The following is a 15,228-nucleotide window of genomic DNA, read 5'->3' as shown; positions in this document are numbered from 1 at the left end:
TTACACTTCAGTCAGTGACAGTTGGGTTTCCACCACTTCCATCAGAATAGTTTTTTTTTGTTTTTGGAGACAGGGCCTCGATTTGTTGCCGAGGCTGGAGTACAATGGTGCGATCTCAGCTCACTGCAACCTCCACCTCCCGGGTTCAAGTGATTCTTCTGCCTCAGCCTCTGGAGTGGCTGGGATTACAGATGTGCGCCACCATACCCGGCTGATTTTTGCATTTTTGTAAAGATGGGGGTCTCACCATTTTGGCCAGGCTGGTCTTGAACTCCTGACCTCAGGTGATCTGCCCGCCTCGGCCTCCCAAAGTGCTGGGATTACAGGCGTGAGCCACTGCGCCTGGCCTAGAACAGTTCTTGTTCACTCTCCCGTGACCCAGAAAAAAAAAAAAACTCATTCATTCATTCATTATTTATTTATTTATTGACTATCTAGTATATGCTTAGCCCCGTGCTGGGTGATGATGGGGACAGTAAAGTGACCGTGACAGAACTCTCACGGCAATAGAGGCTTCCAGAGCTCAAATGGCAATCACAAACGGTTCAGCAAGAATGGCGATGCCTGCCATGAAGGAGGAGGTCAGAGAGCTACAAGAGAGGTATCTGTGAATGGGAGGTGGGATCATGGAGAGGTCCCTTGAAAGATGGGCTAAGGATACGTGCACACAAGCCCTGGGGTTTCAGGGCACACTTGAGACACAGTAGGGCTCAGGAACCTGGAAAAAGATCTTGGAAGTGGAAGGACGTAAGGGCTAGGGAGGTTGGGAGGTGAGAGGTGAGGCAGCCATCCAGGCCCCAGCGGAGGAAGCAGGAGGAGGGTGCGGAGGAGTCCGGGGTGTGTATGTTGCCTTCCCCTCCTGTCCCTCAGAGCGTGGTGTAGAAATACATGGCTATCAGCATGACCGGGAGCTGGCGAGGAGGCAGCAAGATGAGGGCTCTCCGCCCCCCACCCCCAGCCCACCCAGCCTGTGGGCTCCCCGCCTCTCACCGTCCACATCAGGATGGCAAACCCAAACCACGAGATACCCCACGTGTAGCTGTCGATGGCGTGGCCGATGTGTTCGAAGCAGCCCTGGGCAGGGGGATGGGGGAGGTTTGAGAAGACGCCCATGAGGGTAGCCGCTGAAAGCGAGAGTCACTGTGCGCCCTTGGGAAAGTCACCACCTTCCCTGAGCATTGGTTTTCTCACTTGTGCAATGGGGACCATGGCACTGTCCACCTCCTCGGGTGGTTTCGGGGCCCCAGGGAGCTGATGTTGAACCCAGGCCCTGCACAAGTAGGTGCCGCCCTGCTGATGGCTATGACAATCTGAGGGTGATTTTGATCTTACAGCTGGCTTTTTTTTTTTTTTGGAGACAGTCTCGCAGTCTCCCTCTGTCACCCAGGCTACAGTGCAGTGGCGTGATCTCGGCTCACTGAAACCTTTACCTCCTGCGTTCAAGCAATTCTCCTGCCTCAGCCTCCTGAGTAGCTGGGATTACAGGTGTGCACCACTACGCCCGGCTAATTTTTGTATTTTTAGTAGAGACGGGGTTTCACCATGTTGGTCAGGCTGGTCTCGAACTCCTGATCTTGTGATCCTCCCATCTCGGTCTCCCAAAGTGCTGGGATTACAGGCATGAGCCACCGTGCGCGCCCGGCCTTTTTTTTTTTTTAAAGTCTCTTGCCTTTTTTAAGTCTCTTGCCTAGGCTAGAGTGCAGTGGCACCATCACAGCTCTCTGCAGCCTTGACCTCCTAGACTCAAACAATCCTCCTGCCTTAGCCTCCCCAGTAGCTGGGATTACAGGCGCGCACCACCACGCCTGGCTAATTTTCTGTACTTTTTTGTAGAGACGGGGTCTTGATATGTTGCCCAGGCTGGTCTTGAGCTTCTGACCTCAAGTGACGCTCCTGCCTTGGCCTCCCAAAGTACTGGGATTACAGGCGTGAGCCCCCGTGCCTAGCTCTATTGTTTTGTTTGATGTTTTGTTTTGTTTTTTTTTGTTTGAGATGGAGTTTCACTCTGTCGCCCAGGCTGGGGTGCAGTGGCACAATCTCGGCTCACTGCAACCTTCACCTCCAGGGTTCAAGTGATTCTCCTACCTCAGCCTCCCGAGTAGCTGGGATTACAGGCACGTGCTACTGCTCTGGGCTAATTTTTGCATTTTTAGTAGAGATGGGGTTTCGCCATGTTGGTCAGGCTGGTCTCGAACTCTTGACCTCAAGTGATCTGCCCTCCTCAGCCTCCCAAAGTGCTGAGATTACAGGCGTGAGCCATCGCGCCCGGCCCTATTATTGCTCTTATTCTCGGACAACCTGAGTAAAGTTGCAGGTGCCAGGTCTGGTTCAGACAGACCCGGGGTGCATCCTGCTGACTTGAGAGAGAGTTGGGGGAGCACTCGAAAATCAGAGAGGGGACCCAGCGTGGTGGCTCACGCCTGTAATCTGAGCACTTTGGGAGGCTGAGGTGGGTGGATCACTTGAGCTCAGGAGTTCGAGACCAGCCTGGACAACATGGTCAAACCCCGTCTCTGCTAAAAATACAAAAACTAGCCAAGAGGGTGGTGCGCACCTGTAATCCCAGCTGCTCTGGAAGCTGAGGTGGGAGAATCCGTTGAACCCGGGAGGCAGACGCTGCAGTGAGCTGAGATTGTGCCACTGTACTCCAGCCTGGGTGACAGAGTGGGACTCGGTCTTGAAAAAAAAAAAAAAAAGAAAGAAAGAAAGAAAAAGAAAACAAGAAAATCAGAGAGGGGAAGAGGAGAGGGAAAACGCTAGATGGACAGACACAGGGAGGGAGAAAGAGAGAATCAGAGAGGGAGCAGAGACCAGAGGAAGACAGACAGATGGATAGACAGATGGAGCAGGGCAGACGGCCACACCTTGGTGAACAGGTAGTCCATGTGCCCCAGGCGGCAGCCCTCCTCGTTGAGGGGGATGAAGTTTCCCGTCCGGCGACAGCACAGTGGGGGCCAGGGGAACACCACCTCCGGAGTGGCCGCCCGGAAGGCTGACGTGAAGTTCACCCAGTCCATGGGACCAGATGTGCCACAGCATTCTTGCTAGAGTGAAAAGCAGGGGGTCAGGCAGGCTCGGGCTCAGAGAGGACAGTTGCTTGCCTGAGGTCACACAGCAAGGAGGGGCAGGATTGGCCTTTGACACAGCTGGGCCCAACTTCCCCATGTCCTGGGCCTCCAAGCGAGTGTGTCCGGTGGGTGTCTGTGTGTGTGAGCATGGTGCAGACAATATTTGTCCCAGGACCAGGAGGCTGATGGGGGATTTGGATTAAACGTGCACCTCTGACTTATTTTAAAATATTTTTGCCGGGCACAGTGTCTCACGCCTGTAATCCCAGCTCTCTGGGAGGCCGAGGTGGATGGATCACCTGAGGTCAGGAGTTCGAGACCAGCCTGACCAACATGATGAAACCCCGTCTCTACTAAAAATACAACATTTGCCGGGTGTGGTGGTGGGCGCCTATAATCCCAGCTACTTGAGAGGCTGGGGCAGGAGAATTGCTTGAATCCGGGAGGTGGCGACTGCAGTGAGCCAAGATCGTGCCACGGCACTCCAGCCTGGGAATCAAGAATGAAACTCCATCTCAAAAAATAAAATAAAATAAAATATTTTTATCAACAACTATGCTGATAAAATAACACAAAAAGGGCAGATTTCTGGCTTTTCCTGGCCTTGGTAAGGAATCCAGGTGTTTAATTTGTGGCTCCTGAATGAGGAAAACATAGGCTTGGGCACCCTTCAAACATGGGTTCAAATCCTGGCTAGCTAGAGGACTTGGGCCACATTGACGCCTCAGTTTTCCTTAAGTCCTCAATTTCTTCTTTTTTTTTTTTTTTGAGACGGAGTCTCCCTCTGTTGTCCAGGCTGGAGTGCAGTGGTGCCATCTTGGCTCACTGCAACCTCCCCCTCCTGGGTTCAAGTGATTCTCCTGCCTCAGCCTCCCAAGTAGCTGGAATCACAGGCGCACACTACTACACCTGACTAATTTTTGTATTTTTTGTAGAGACAGGGTTTCACCATGTTGGCCAGGATGGTCTTGAACCCCTGAACTCAAGTGATCTGCCCGCCTTTGCCTCCCAAAGTGTTGGGATTATAGGTATGAGCCACTGCACCCAGCCAATTTCTTCCTTTTCCAGTGCAATATCATGTTGGATTTGAGGAAGACTGTATCTCTTCAAACCTGGAAGTCTGAGTTTGAATCCTTCCAGTTCTGTGACCTACCAGGTGTGTGACCTCATGCAAGATATTCAACCTCTTGCTTTGGTCTCCTCATCACTAAAAGGCCGATCTCCCTTATGGAGTGGTCGTGAGGATTAAAAAAGCTTTAAAAGTGCTTTGAAAGGCTGGGCGCGGTGGCTCAAGCCTGTAATCCCAGCACTTTGGGAGGCCGAGGCAGGTGGATCACAAGGTCAGGAGATCAAGACCATCCTGGCTAACACCTATCTCTACTAAAAATACAAAAAATCAGCTGGGCGCGGTGGCAGGCGCCTGTAGTCCCAGCTATTCGGGAGGCTGAGGCAGGAGAATAGCGTGAACCCGGGAGGCGGAGCTTGCAGTGAGCCGAGATCGCGCCACTGCACTCCAGCCTGGGTGACAGAGCAAGACTCTGTCTCAAAAAAAAAAAAAAAAAAAAAAAAAGATAAAAAGAAAAAAAAATGTGCTTTGAGGCCAGGCACTCGTGGCTCATGCCTGTGATCTCGGCACTATGAGAGGCGGAGGTGGGAGAATCGCTCCAATCCTGAGCCCAGGAGTTCCAGACCAGCCTGGGCAATAGAGCAAGACCCCCATCTCCACAAAAGATAATTTAAAAAACTTAGCCGGGTGTGGTGGGGCGCACCTGTATTCCCAGCTACTCGGGAAGCTGAGGCGGGAGGATCACTTGAGCCCAGGAGTTGGAGGTTGCAGTGAGCTATGATCACTCCAGCCTGGGCAACAGAGCAAGACCCCATCTCAAAATATAAAAATAAACGTCCTTTGAACAGTGTGAAACCTAGCTCAGTGAATGGTGCTGTTACTATCATTGTTATTATCAACATTTCTGTTGAGGTAGTATGTGTAGGCTAAGAGCAGGGAGGTCAGGAGCTAGGCTGCCGGGTTCCAATCCCAGCTCCCACCACTTACCGACTGCGTGGCCTCGGGCAAGGGACTTTCCCTTTCTGGGCCTGTTTACTCATCCGCAGAACGGTGATGACCGCAGCCCTGCTCTCCTAGAGATCTCATGAGCGGATGTCTTTAAGGCACTCACTCCTCTAAAAGCTGGCACATCCGGAGCTCTATCGGCCTCTGTGGACCGAGCCCAGGGCCCTCCCAGCACCCGGTCCACCCCGCCCACCTCAATCATGACGCGGTCCCAGAGGCGGGTCAGCTCCTGGCCCTGGTCGGTGTCCGCGCTGTAGAAGGTCAGCATCTGCTTGGTGATCAGGGATGGGTTGGACACCATCTGAGGAGAACAGGGAAGAACAAGGGCCGGCAGGGCTGGGTGGGGAGAGAGGACGACCTCCGCCCCGCCGCGCCGGGACCCTCGCCCCTCCCATGCAGGTCAGGCCCCTCCCCAGGCCTCGCCGGGCTCACGTAGTCACGGTGGGTGTAGGACGTGATGCAGGAGGCGCACTCGAAGATGTAGACGATGAGCATGAGCACCAGGTACTGGGGAGACAGAGGGAGGACGGCCCGTCGGGCAGAGCCCGTGAAGCCACACCCCGTCAGGGAAGCATCATTGGGGAAATGCAAGTTTTAAAAAAGTCTGGGGCAGTGTGACTAGCAGCATCTATAATATGTGGTGGGTGTTCAGGTGTTCGCTGTATTGTCTTCCAACTTTTCTGTATTTTGAAATATTTAATTTAATTAATTTATTTTTGAGACAGGCGAGGCGTGGTGGCTCACGCCTATAATCCCAGCACTTTGGGAGGCCGAGGGGGCGATCACCTGAGTCAGGAGTTCGAGACCAGCCTGGCCAACATGGTGAAACCCCTTCTCTACTAAAAATACAAAAATTAGGGCTGGGCATTGGTGGCTCACGCCTGTAATCCCAGCACTTTGGGAGGCTGAGATGGGAGGATTGCTTGAACCCTGGAGTTCAAGATCAGCCTGGGCAACACAGTGAGACCCCGTCGCTACAAAAAATAAAAATAAAAAAATTAGTTAAGCATAGTTACTACTAGTGGTAGTGTTAGTCCTAGCTATATGGGAGGCTGAGGTTGGAGGATCGTTTGAGCCCAGTAGTTGGAGGCCTCAGCGAGCTATGATCGCACCACTGCATTCCTGCCTGGGCGACAGAGCAAAACCCTGTCTCTTAAAACAAACAAGGGTGGGTGCAGTGGCTTACGCCTGTAATCCCAACACTTTGGGAGGTTGAGACGGGTGGATCACCTGAGGTCAGGAGTTCAAGACCAGCCTGACCAATATGGTGAAACCCCATCTACTAAAAATGCAAAAATACAAAAATTAGCTGGGCATGGTGATGGGTGCCTGTAATCCCAGCTACTCGGGAGGATGAGATAGGAGAATAGCTTGAACCCAGGAGGCGGAGGTTGCAATGAGCCGAGATTGTGCCATTACACTCCCGCAACAGAGTGAGACCCTGTCTCTTAAAATAAAACAAACAACATAAAACGATGTTCTCAGATAATCAGAGACATTTGACACAGACTGGGTATTGGAAGATATAGAAGAACTTGATTGAATTTGGTGGGTTGTGCCAACGGCACAGAGGGCAGGAGGAAAAAAAAAAGCTTGTCAGTTGATGTTTAATGCAAATTCTTTTCTTGTCCTCACCTGGCACCTTCATCTATAAAGCAGCAGGAGGTTGCGTGTGGATGTGTGAACTCTGCTGCTGGGAGATGGATGACATTGCACAACCTCCTGACTGCTTTAAAACAATGTGCTTATCACTCAGAGAAATGTGTGCTCCAGTATTTACAGGCAAGTGACTTGGCATCTAGAATGTGCTTCAAAATACCTAGAAGAAAAAGTATGAGAGAAGGGGGATAGAGGAGACAATGTCGGGCAGTCTGCAGCTGATGTTGTTGAAATCAGGTGAGAGGTATGCAGGGCTCAAATACTGCGGACTCTAGTCTACTTTAGAAATTTCCTGTAAGAAATTTGGGGGCCGGGCGTGGTGGCTTATGCCTGTAATCTCAGCACTTTGGGAGGCCGAGGTGGGCGGATCACGAGGTCAGGAGATCGAGACCATCCTGGCTAACACGGCGAAACCCCATCTCTACTAAAAATACAAAAAAAAAAATTAGCCGGGCGTGGTGGCAGGTGCCTGTAGTCCCAGCTACTCGGGAGGCTGAGGCAGGAGAATGGCATGAACCCGGGAGGCGGAGCTTGCAGTGAGCCGAGATCACACCACTGCACTCCAGCCTGGGCGACTGAGCAAGACTCCGTCTCAAAAAAAAAAAAAAAAAAAAAAAGAAATTTGGGGAGAAAATGTCTTAGTTAATGACAAACTAATGGGGAAACAGACACAATTTTTTTTTTTTTTTTTTTTTTTTTTTTGAGACAGAGTCTTGCTCTGTCGCCCAGGCTGGAGTGCAGTGGCGCGATCTCGGCTCACTGCAAGCTCCGCCTCCCGGGTTCACGCCATTCTCCTGCCTCAGCCTCCCGAGTAGCTGGGACTACAGGCGCCCGCCACCACGCCTGGTTAATTTTTTGTTTTTTAGTAAAGACGGGATTTCACCGTGTTAGCCAGGAAGGTCTCGATCTCCTGACCTTGTGATCCACCTGCCTGGGCCTCCCAAACTGCTGGGATTACAGGCGTGAGCCACCGAGCCCGGCCCAGACACAATTTTTAAAACTAGTTGGGTGACTTTTTAGGGCTTTGGTTAAATTGTTATGCCAGATAATTAAATACAGGATAAGAAAATAAGAGGGCAGGTGTGGTGGCTCATGCCTGTAATTCCAACACTTTGGGAGGCTGAGGTGGGAGGCTCACTTGAGGCCAGGAGTTGGAGACCAGCCTGGGCACCATAGTGAGACTCCATCTCTACAAAAAATACAAAAATTAGCTGCACATGGTGATGCACACTTGTAGTCCCAGCTCATTGGGAGGCTGAGGTGGGAGGATCATTTGAGACGAAGAGTTCGAGGTGGCAATGAGCTATGATTGTGCCACTGCACTCCAAACTGGGCAACAGAGTGAGACCCTGTCTAGAAAAACAAAGAAAGGAAGGAAGGAAGGGAGGGAGGGAGGGAGGGAGGGAGGCGGGGAAAGAAGGAAGGGAAGGAAGTCCATGGCTCCATCGTACCCAGGATAAAGCCAAAGTCCACAATACCTGCCTGTCTAGAAAAATGAAGGAAGGAAGGAGGGAGGTGGGGAGGGGGGAGGAGGGGAGGGGAGGGGAGAGGAGGGGAGGGGAGGGGAGAGGAGGGGAGGGGAGGGGAGAGGAGGCGAGGGGAGGGGAGGGGAGGGGAGGAGTCCATGGCTCCATCTTACTCAGGATAAAGCCAAAGTCCACAACACCTGCCTTCCCTCCTGCTTCTTTCCCATCCCCATTCCTCACTGTTCTCCTCCCCATCTGTCTGCCTCATGTCCTCTCACCCCCCAACCTCCTCCTCACTCAGCTCCAGCTGCTTTGGACTCCTGGCCCGCTCTGGCCTCAGAGCCTTTGCCCTTGCTGCCACCTCCACCTGGAAGGCTCTTCCTCCAGTTACACACCTGCCTCGCTCCCAGTGCCTCTAGGTCTTTGCTTTCCCTGGCAGTGAGGTCTTCCCTCGCCCTCCTCGGCTCCTGACCTCCCCTCCTGTTCACTGTCTTCCTCCTCTGAGCACCACTTCCCTGGGTCAAGGGCTTTTATGTTTCGCTCAGCACAGAGCCCCAGTGCCCAGCGTAGGGCTCAGCACGTAGCTCCTGCTCATAAGCATTTGTTCATCAAAGGAGTGGCTGCTCCTGGGAATCTGAAAAACCCTCGGCTGTCGAGGAAACACAGTGCTGTCTCTGTGTCATTGGGGCCTGAATTGGAATCCCTGCTCTCCTGGTCACCTGGGAGAGGCTGTTAGCCTCTTTGAGCCTCAGTTTCCTCATCTGGTAAATGGGTTGAAAAGCACTAGCTGTGAAGGGCTTCTGGCAAGATTGAGGAAGCTCATTTTCTTTCCTTTTTTTTGAGATGGAGTCTCGCTTTGTCATCCAGGCTGGAATGCAGTGGTGTGATCTTGGCTCACTGCAACCTCTGCCTCCCGGGTTCTAGTGATTCTTCCGCCCCAGCCTCCTGAGTAGCGGGGATTACAGGTGCCTGCCACCATGCATGGCTAATTTTTTTTTTTTTTTTTTTTTTAGAGATGGGATTTCGCCATGTTGGCCAGTCTGGTCTTGGACTCCTGACCTCAAATGATCTGTCCGCCTCAGCCTCCCCACGTGCTAGGATTACAGGCATGAGCCACTGCGCCTGGCCACGAAGCTCATTTTCTAAACTGCTTACCCTAGTGTCAGGTGCATGAGAGACACTTGGGAAGTGTGGGTTATTCTTGTGGGCAGAGATTAAGAGCACAGCCTCAAGAGCCGATCTGCTCAGGTTGAAACTGGCTCTGCCACTGTCTCAATGTGTGACCCTGGATAAGTGACTTCACTTCTCTGAGCCTCAGTTTCAATCTTCATCAAATAGGGTCATGATGATGACAGTATCTCTTGGTGGACTATGAGGAATAAATGAACTAATCCAGTAAACCATTTAGAACAGCTCGTGGCTTGTAGTAAACCATTATTAAATGGTAGCTGTGCTATTATTGGCAGAGTTCATGAGCATGGACTCTGGAAAGCAGCTAGCAGGGGTTCAAATTCTAGCTCTGCACTGGGTGCAGGTAGAGGGGCTCAAGCCTATAATCCCAGCACTTTGGGAGGCTGAGGCAGGAGAATCATTTGAGCCAGGAGTTTGAGACTAGCCTGGACAACATAGTGAGACCCCCATCTTTACCAAAAAAAAAAAAAAAAAAGAAAAAATCCCAGCTCTGCTACTCAAGCCTGGGTTATTGGGCTGTGGGAAGACTGAATGAGATGATGCCTGGGATCCCTGAGTGTGACACCATGGGGAACTCACACTCGTGGCTGGGGCTGCACCTGCTACTATGACTCAGTGATGCTGAACTCCGTTTTCAGTGTCCCCATCCCCCCACCCCTGGGGTCTCACCGTGAGGACCATGGACCGGCGGCGGCAGAATGCGGCGCCCACACCAAAACTGGCTACCATGAAGAAGGAGAAGCCGCAGAAGATGGCAATCCAGGCACCAGCGAAGATGTCATCCTTGCCTGAGACTCCCATCAGTGGGTATACACGGTACTGGTCGGCTGTCACCCATATGGTCTCAGCAAACAGGGCCAGGCCTGACAGCTGGACAGAGCGGTGGGTTAGGAAGGTCTGCTCGGGGCCAGCAGCCCTGACACTAGGCATCTCCACGAGCAAGTTCCTTCCCCATTTGGAGCCTCCACTGCCCTCTCAGTAAAGTGGGCAAAGACCTCGCCTTCCATGAGCAGCGATGAGGGTGAGCAGAGGCCAGGAGAGAAGAGACAGCCCAGCCAGACAACCGACCCCCACGCCCCAGCTGCCAGTTTCTTCGGGGATAAAAGGGGATGCCACGTGGAAAGGCTGGAGCAGTGGACTGGCACAGAGGAGATGCTTGGTCCATCTGCCCTCCCTTGACGGTGCTGTTATTCCCCGAGGAGGGGAACATGGCCATGGCCATAAACATTACAAATGGGCCAGGCAAGGTGGCTCACACCTGCAGTCCCAGCATTGTGGGAGGCCGAGGCGGGAGGATTGCTTGAGCCCAGGAGTTTGAGACTAGCCTGGGCAATAGTGAGACCCCATCTCTACAAAAAATAAAAAAATTAGCTAGATGTGGTGATGTGCACCTGTAGTCCCAGCTACTCGGGAGGCTGAGGCAGGAGGATCAGTTGAGCCCAGGAGTTGGAGGCTGCAGTGAGCAAGCATCACACCACTGCACTGCAGCCTGGTCAACAGAGTGAGACCCTGTCTCTAAAACAAACACACGGCCAGTCGCGGTGGCTCACACCTGTAATCCCAACACTTTGGGAGGCTGAGGTGGGCAGATCACCTCAGGTCAGGAGTTCAAGACCAGCCTGGCCAACATGGTGAAACCCCATCTCTTCTAAAAATACAAAAAGTAGCTGGGTGTGGTAGCATGTGCCTGTAATCCCAGCTGCTCGGGAAGCTGAGGCAGGAAAATTGCTGGAGCCCAGGAGGTGGAGGATGCAGTGAGCCGAGATCTCGCCACTGCACTTCAGCCTGGGTGACAGAGGGAGAATCTGTCTGAAAAAAAAAAAAATTAGCCAGGCGTGGTGGTGTGCACCTGTAGTCCCAGCTATTCTGGAGGCTGAGGCAGGAGAATCACTTGAGCCCGGGAGTTAGAGGTTGCAGTTAGCTGAGATCATCCACTGCACTCCAGCCTGGGCAACAGAGTGAGACTCCGTCTCAAAAACAAAACAAAACAAAACAAAACAAAAAACACAAAACCAAAACCCAATGTTAATTGAAAGACACTGTTGTTTTTCCTTCTTGTGGCCTCCTGTGCACCAGGCTGTCACTTTATATCCATAGTGATGCTGATGGTGATAGCCAGCATTGGTCGGGCACTTTCCCTGAGCTGAGGGCCACGCATGGATTAATCCACATGACAACAGCCCACACAATGAGGACACAGTCTATAGATGAGGAAAGAAGGCACAGAGAGGGACAGTCGCTTGCTAAGGTCACAGAGCTGGGGAGAGGCAGAGCTGGGATTTCAACCCAGGCTGTGCTGACCACTGAGTCTGCCCGAGAGACAGTTCTGGACCCTCATCCCCCACCCCGAGCTCAGGACTGTCCCCTCCCCACCACACAACCACTCGGCTCCCAGCACTGGGGCGAGTCTCACCAGAATAATGATATTGCCCACAACTAGCAGGCCCACCACAACTGGAGATCCCTTTCCCTTCTCGGCCTCCGCTGCTGCTGCAGACGCCATCATCCTGGAACACATGAGCAGGGATGAGGCCAGGAGCGTAAAGGCCCAGCCGGACCCCCCATCTCTGAGCCACACCCTGGCTTCGAGGGGTTGCTCCAGCTCTCTGCGGGGCCCAGGCTGGTACTGATGTACCCACAGCCCTGGCGGGGAGGCATTTTGCACAAGAGGACACCCGGCTCCGGTGGGGCAGTCACTGGCCTGAACTTGGCACTGCCCCTCCCTGAGCCTCAGACCCCTCATGCCACACCCAGACTCCCAGGGACCCCTCCTCACCTTCTCTGTCTGCAGCCTCTCTGGCCAGCCCCACCCACCGTGGCTCCCTATATACGCCCAGGCCCCTCCTTGGGCTAGTCTCCCAGGAAGGAGGGAGGGTGTGTGTGTGTGTGCGTTTTGGGGCATGGCAGTGGGGTGGACAAGAGGCCGAGCCGGCAGACCAGGCTGGGTGAACAGCTTTGATGGGCTCCCTGCCACCCCCATGATTTATAGACCTGAAATACCAGATTGTGTAGGACCCATGGCCTCTGGGTCCCAGGCTTTGTTGGTGGTGGAGGAGTTGGAGGTGGAGGGGCGCGCGCACCACCTGGTGTCTCTCTTGCTAGGACATGGGCCTTCCTGGGAATAGGAGCAAGATCCAAATCAGGGCGGGGCATGGTAGCTCAGGCCTGTAATCCCAGCACTTTGGGAAACTGAGGTAGGCGGATCGCTTGAGCTCAGTAGTTTGAGACCAGACTGGGTGACATAGTGAAACCCCATTTCTACAAAAAATACAAAAATAATTAGCCAGGCTCATGCCTGTGGTCCCAGCTACTTGGGAGGCTGAGGTGGGAGGATGGCTGAACCTGGGGACAGAGGTTGCAGTGAGCCAAGATCGTGCCATTGCACTCCAGCTTGAGTGACAGAGCCAGGCCCTGTCTCCAAAATCAAACAAACAAAAAATCCACTTCGGACCCACAGATGGGTCCTGAATCCCAGAAGTGTCTCTCCTGCTGTGTGACCTTGCACAGGTGGCTGCTCCTCTGTGAGGCCGGGAGCCCGTGGGGATGCCCAGGCAGGGACCCCTGCCAAGGCCAGGGCTGGACCGAGGCAGAGCAGTGGGGCGATGAGGGGACAGGTGGAAGGGGTGCTTAGGAGGCTGACTACATGGGCAGTGGGCTGAGGGAAAGGATGGCACCCAGGATAGGTGTGTGAGGGGAGTCTGAGATAAGTGCAAAGATGGGGGAGAAGAACGTGCTAGAAAATGAGAGGGGGCACACCGGGCTTGGTTGAAGAAAAGTCCCCGTCGCCCCCCAACACACGCATGGACCAAGCAGACATTTATTTCTTCAGGTGCAGAATGAGAAACCTAGGTTCAAATCCCGGTTCTGCCTCTTCTGGGCAGCACGACTTGGCTTGTGGATTTGCCCATCTGCGAAATGGGTATCATCAGACCGCTTCCCTGGCGGAGGTGGGGACTGAGCCAGCGCGTGTCCCCAGGGGCCGCCGATGCTGCCCACGAGGCCACGGTCTCTCCGATGCCACGCCCTCGCAGCGCAGGAATGGTGGCCCAGGCCCCCCGACACCGTCCCCAGAACTTCTCAACCCCAAGGCTAGGCCGTGTATTGCCTCTGCTGTGGGAGCAGTGGCTCCCCACTGCAGTGCCTGCGAATTTGGCAAATGACACTGAAAATCCCTTCGTCAAGGCACTGGTTTGGTAATAAGATACATGAGATGTTTTCCGATTAAAATGGTTAATTTGGTTTTAGTCAACCCACTTTAGATTTTAAAATAGTTTTTTTGGCCAGTCGTGGTGGCTCACGCCTGTAATCCCAGCACTTTGGGAGGCCAGGGTGGGGGGATCACCTGAGGTCAGGCTGACTAACATGGTGAAACCCTATCTCTACTAAAGATACAAAATTAGCCAGTCGTGGTGGCAAGTGCCTGTAATCCCAGCTACTCAGGAGGCTGAGGCAGGAGCTAATCGCTTGAACCTCGAAGGCAGAGGTTGCAGTGAGCTGAGGTCGTGCCATTGCTCTCCAGCCTGGGTGACAGAGTGAGACTCTGTCTCCACAACAACAAAAATCTGTAAAGTGTTTATTCAAGAAAAGCAGCTGAATCTTAGTAAGAGCAGTGAACTTTATGACTTTTTTAAAATTTATTTTTATTTTTGTTTTCTTGAGACAGAGTCTCACTGTCACCCAGGCTGGAATGCAGTGGCACGATCTCAGTTCACTGCAACCTCCGCCTCCCAGGTTCAAGCAATTCTCCTGCCTCAGCCTCCCGAGTAGCTAGGATTACAGGCGCCCGCCACCACGCCCGGCTAATTTTTATACTTTGTGACATTTTTAATTGGCCTAGTTCCATTCCCCCACTCCAGCTCCATGGTAGCCTTGAATATTAACTGCCAGCATTCTCAGTGGAAACTAGCAGCCTGGCATACACCAAACGGGGCAGAAGAGGATGAAACTCCTTAAAAGCCTCACTCCCAGAAAGTCAGAATTATTTGATTCGTCTTGTGGTTCCCTGGAAGCCCCTACTTGCAATGTTGTCTGTATTTGACCTAACTTAGAGCTCATACATCATCAAAATTATTTCCCCAGGGGCATTTGTGAAACACAATTGCATGCAATTGTTTAACTAGGCAGCTGCCTAAGCAATGAATAACAGTTGAGGCCAATAATAGGCTAATGAAAAAGTTTAAAAGATAAAGCTGGGGAATGAGAAGGCTTTGAAAAACTCCAAAATATTCTTGGAAATCTAGAAGGTCACATGCATGCATAGAGTTGTGTGCATGCCCAGGAGTATATGCAGGCTCAAGAAAGACCAGAGATGAGAACCCAGTCTTCTTACATTGGGCTGACCTTGAGGATGTGTGCCTTCCTGGGAGAAGTAGTGGCGAAGGCAGAGTTGTCAATTGCCTGGCTGAATGTTGAAAGCATGGCCCACCATGCCTCAGCAAAGGCTAGGAGATTATTGGTTTTTGGAGGCTAAGGAAATCTTTGTCCAATCATTAGCGGAACACATGCTAAAGAATACTGTCTTTTTTTTTGAGATGGAGTGTTGGCCAGGCTAGTCTTGAACTCCTGACCTCAAGTGAACCTCCCACTTTGGCCTCCCAAAGTGCTGGGATTACAGGTGTGAGCCACCATGCCTGGCCTAAAAGCAGAAATTATTTTAAAAGAACTAAACAGAAATTTGGGACTTGAAAAGTACAGTAACTAAAATGAAAAAATTCAAATGGGCCGGGCGTGGTGGCTCATGCCTGTAATCCCAGCACTTTGGGAGGCCGAGGTG

At 52.4% G+C, this 15,228-nt stretch overlaps 1 protein-coding gene and 1 long non-coding RNA gene across 2 annotated transcripts; one reads left to right on the top strand and one right to left on the bottom strand.

Moving 5' to 3' along the window:
- Nucleotides 1-403: 403 nt before the first annotated feature.
- On the bottom strand, nucleotides 404-12,528 carry UPK1A (uroplakin 1A). Its single transcript, XM_016935702.4, has 7 exons — nucleotides 11,869-12,528; nucleotides 10,125-10,325; nucleotides 5,572-5,646; nucleotides 5,333-5,440; nucleotides 2,865-3,044; nucleotides 991-1,074; nucleotides 404-911 (listed from the first exon to the last, which is right to left on the bottom strand). Exons 1-7 carry the CDS (start codon nucleotides 12,433-12,435, stop codon nucleotides 867-869), a joined length of 1,260 nt encoding a protein of 419 aa, XP_016791191.2. The 5' UTR covers nucleotides 12,436-12,528; the 3' UTR covers nucleotides 404-866.
- LOC134809102 (uncharacterized) lies at nucleotides 5,556-10,831 on the top strand. The gene is made up of 2 exons (XR_010153813.1): nucleotides 5,556-5,643; nucleotides 10,094-10,831. It is a non-coding gene; the product is annotated as an uncharacterized LOC134809102 (long non-coding RNA).
- Nucleotides 12,529-15,228: the final 2,700 nt, after the last annotated feature.

This window comes from Pan troglodytes, chromosome 20, assembly GCF_028858775.2.
Source record: "Pan troglodytes isolate AG18354 chromosome 20, NHGRI_mPanTro3-v2.0_pri, whole genome shotgun sequence".
NCBI classification, from domain to species: Eukaryota; Metazoa; Chordata; class Mammalia; order Primates; family Hominidae; genus Pan; species Pan troglodytes.
This window is presented reverse-complemented; position numbering and strand designations above follow the sequence as displayed.

What these genes read in the sequence shown, in the direction of transcription:
- UPK1A (XM_016935702.4), bottom strand. Translation starts at nt 12,435, where the DNA reads ATGGGGGTGGCAGGGAGCCCATCAAAGCTGTTCACCCAGCCTGGTCTG. An exon ending in TGGGCAATATCATTATTCTG is followed by an intron (nt 10,326 to 11,868) that starts GTGAGACTCGCC and finishes CGCTCTGTCCAG; the next exon opens with CTGTCAGGCCTGGCCCTGTT. An exon ending in TGGACTACCTGTTCACCAAG is followed by an intron (nt 1,075 to 2,864) that starts GTGTGGCCGTCT and finishes CCCCCTGCCCAG; the next exon opens with GGCTGCTTCGAACACATCGG.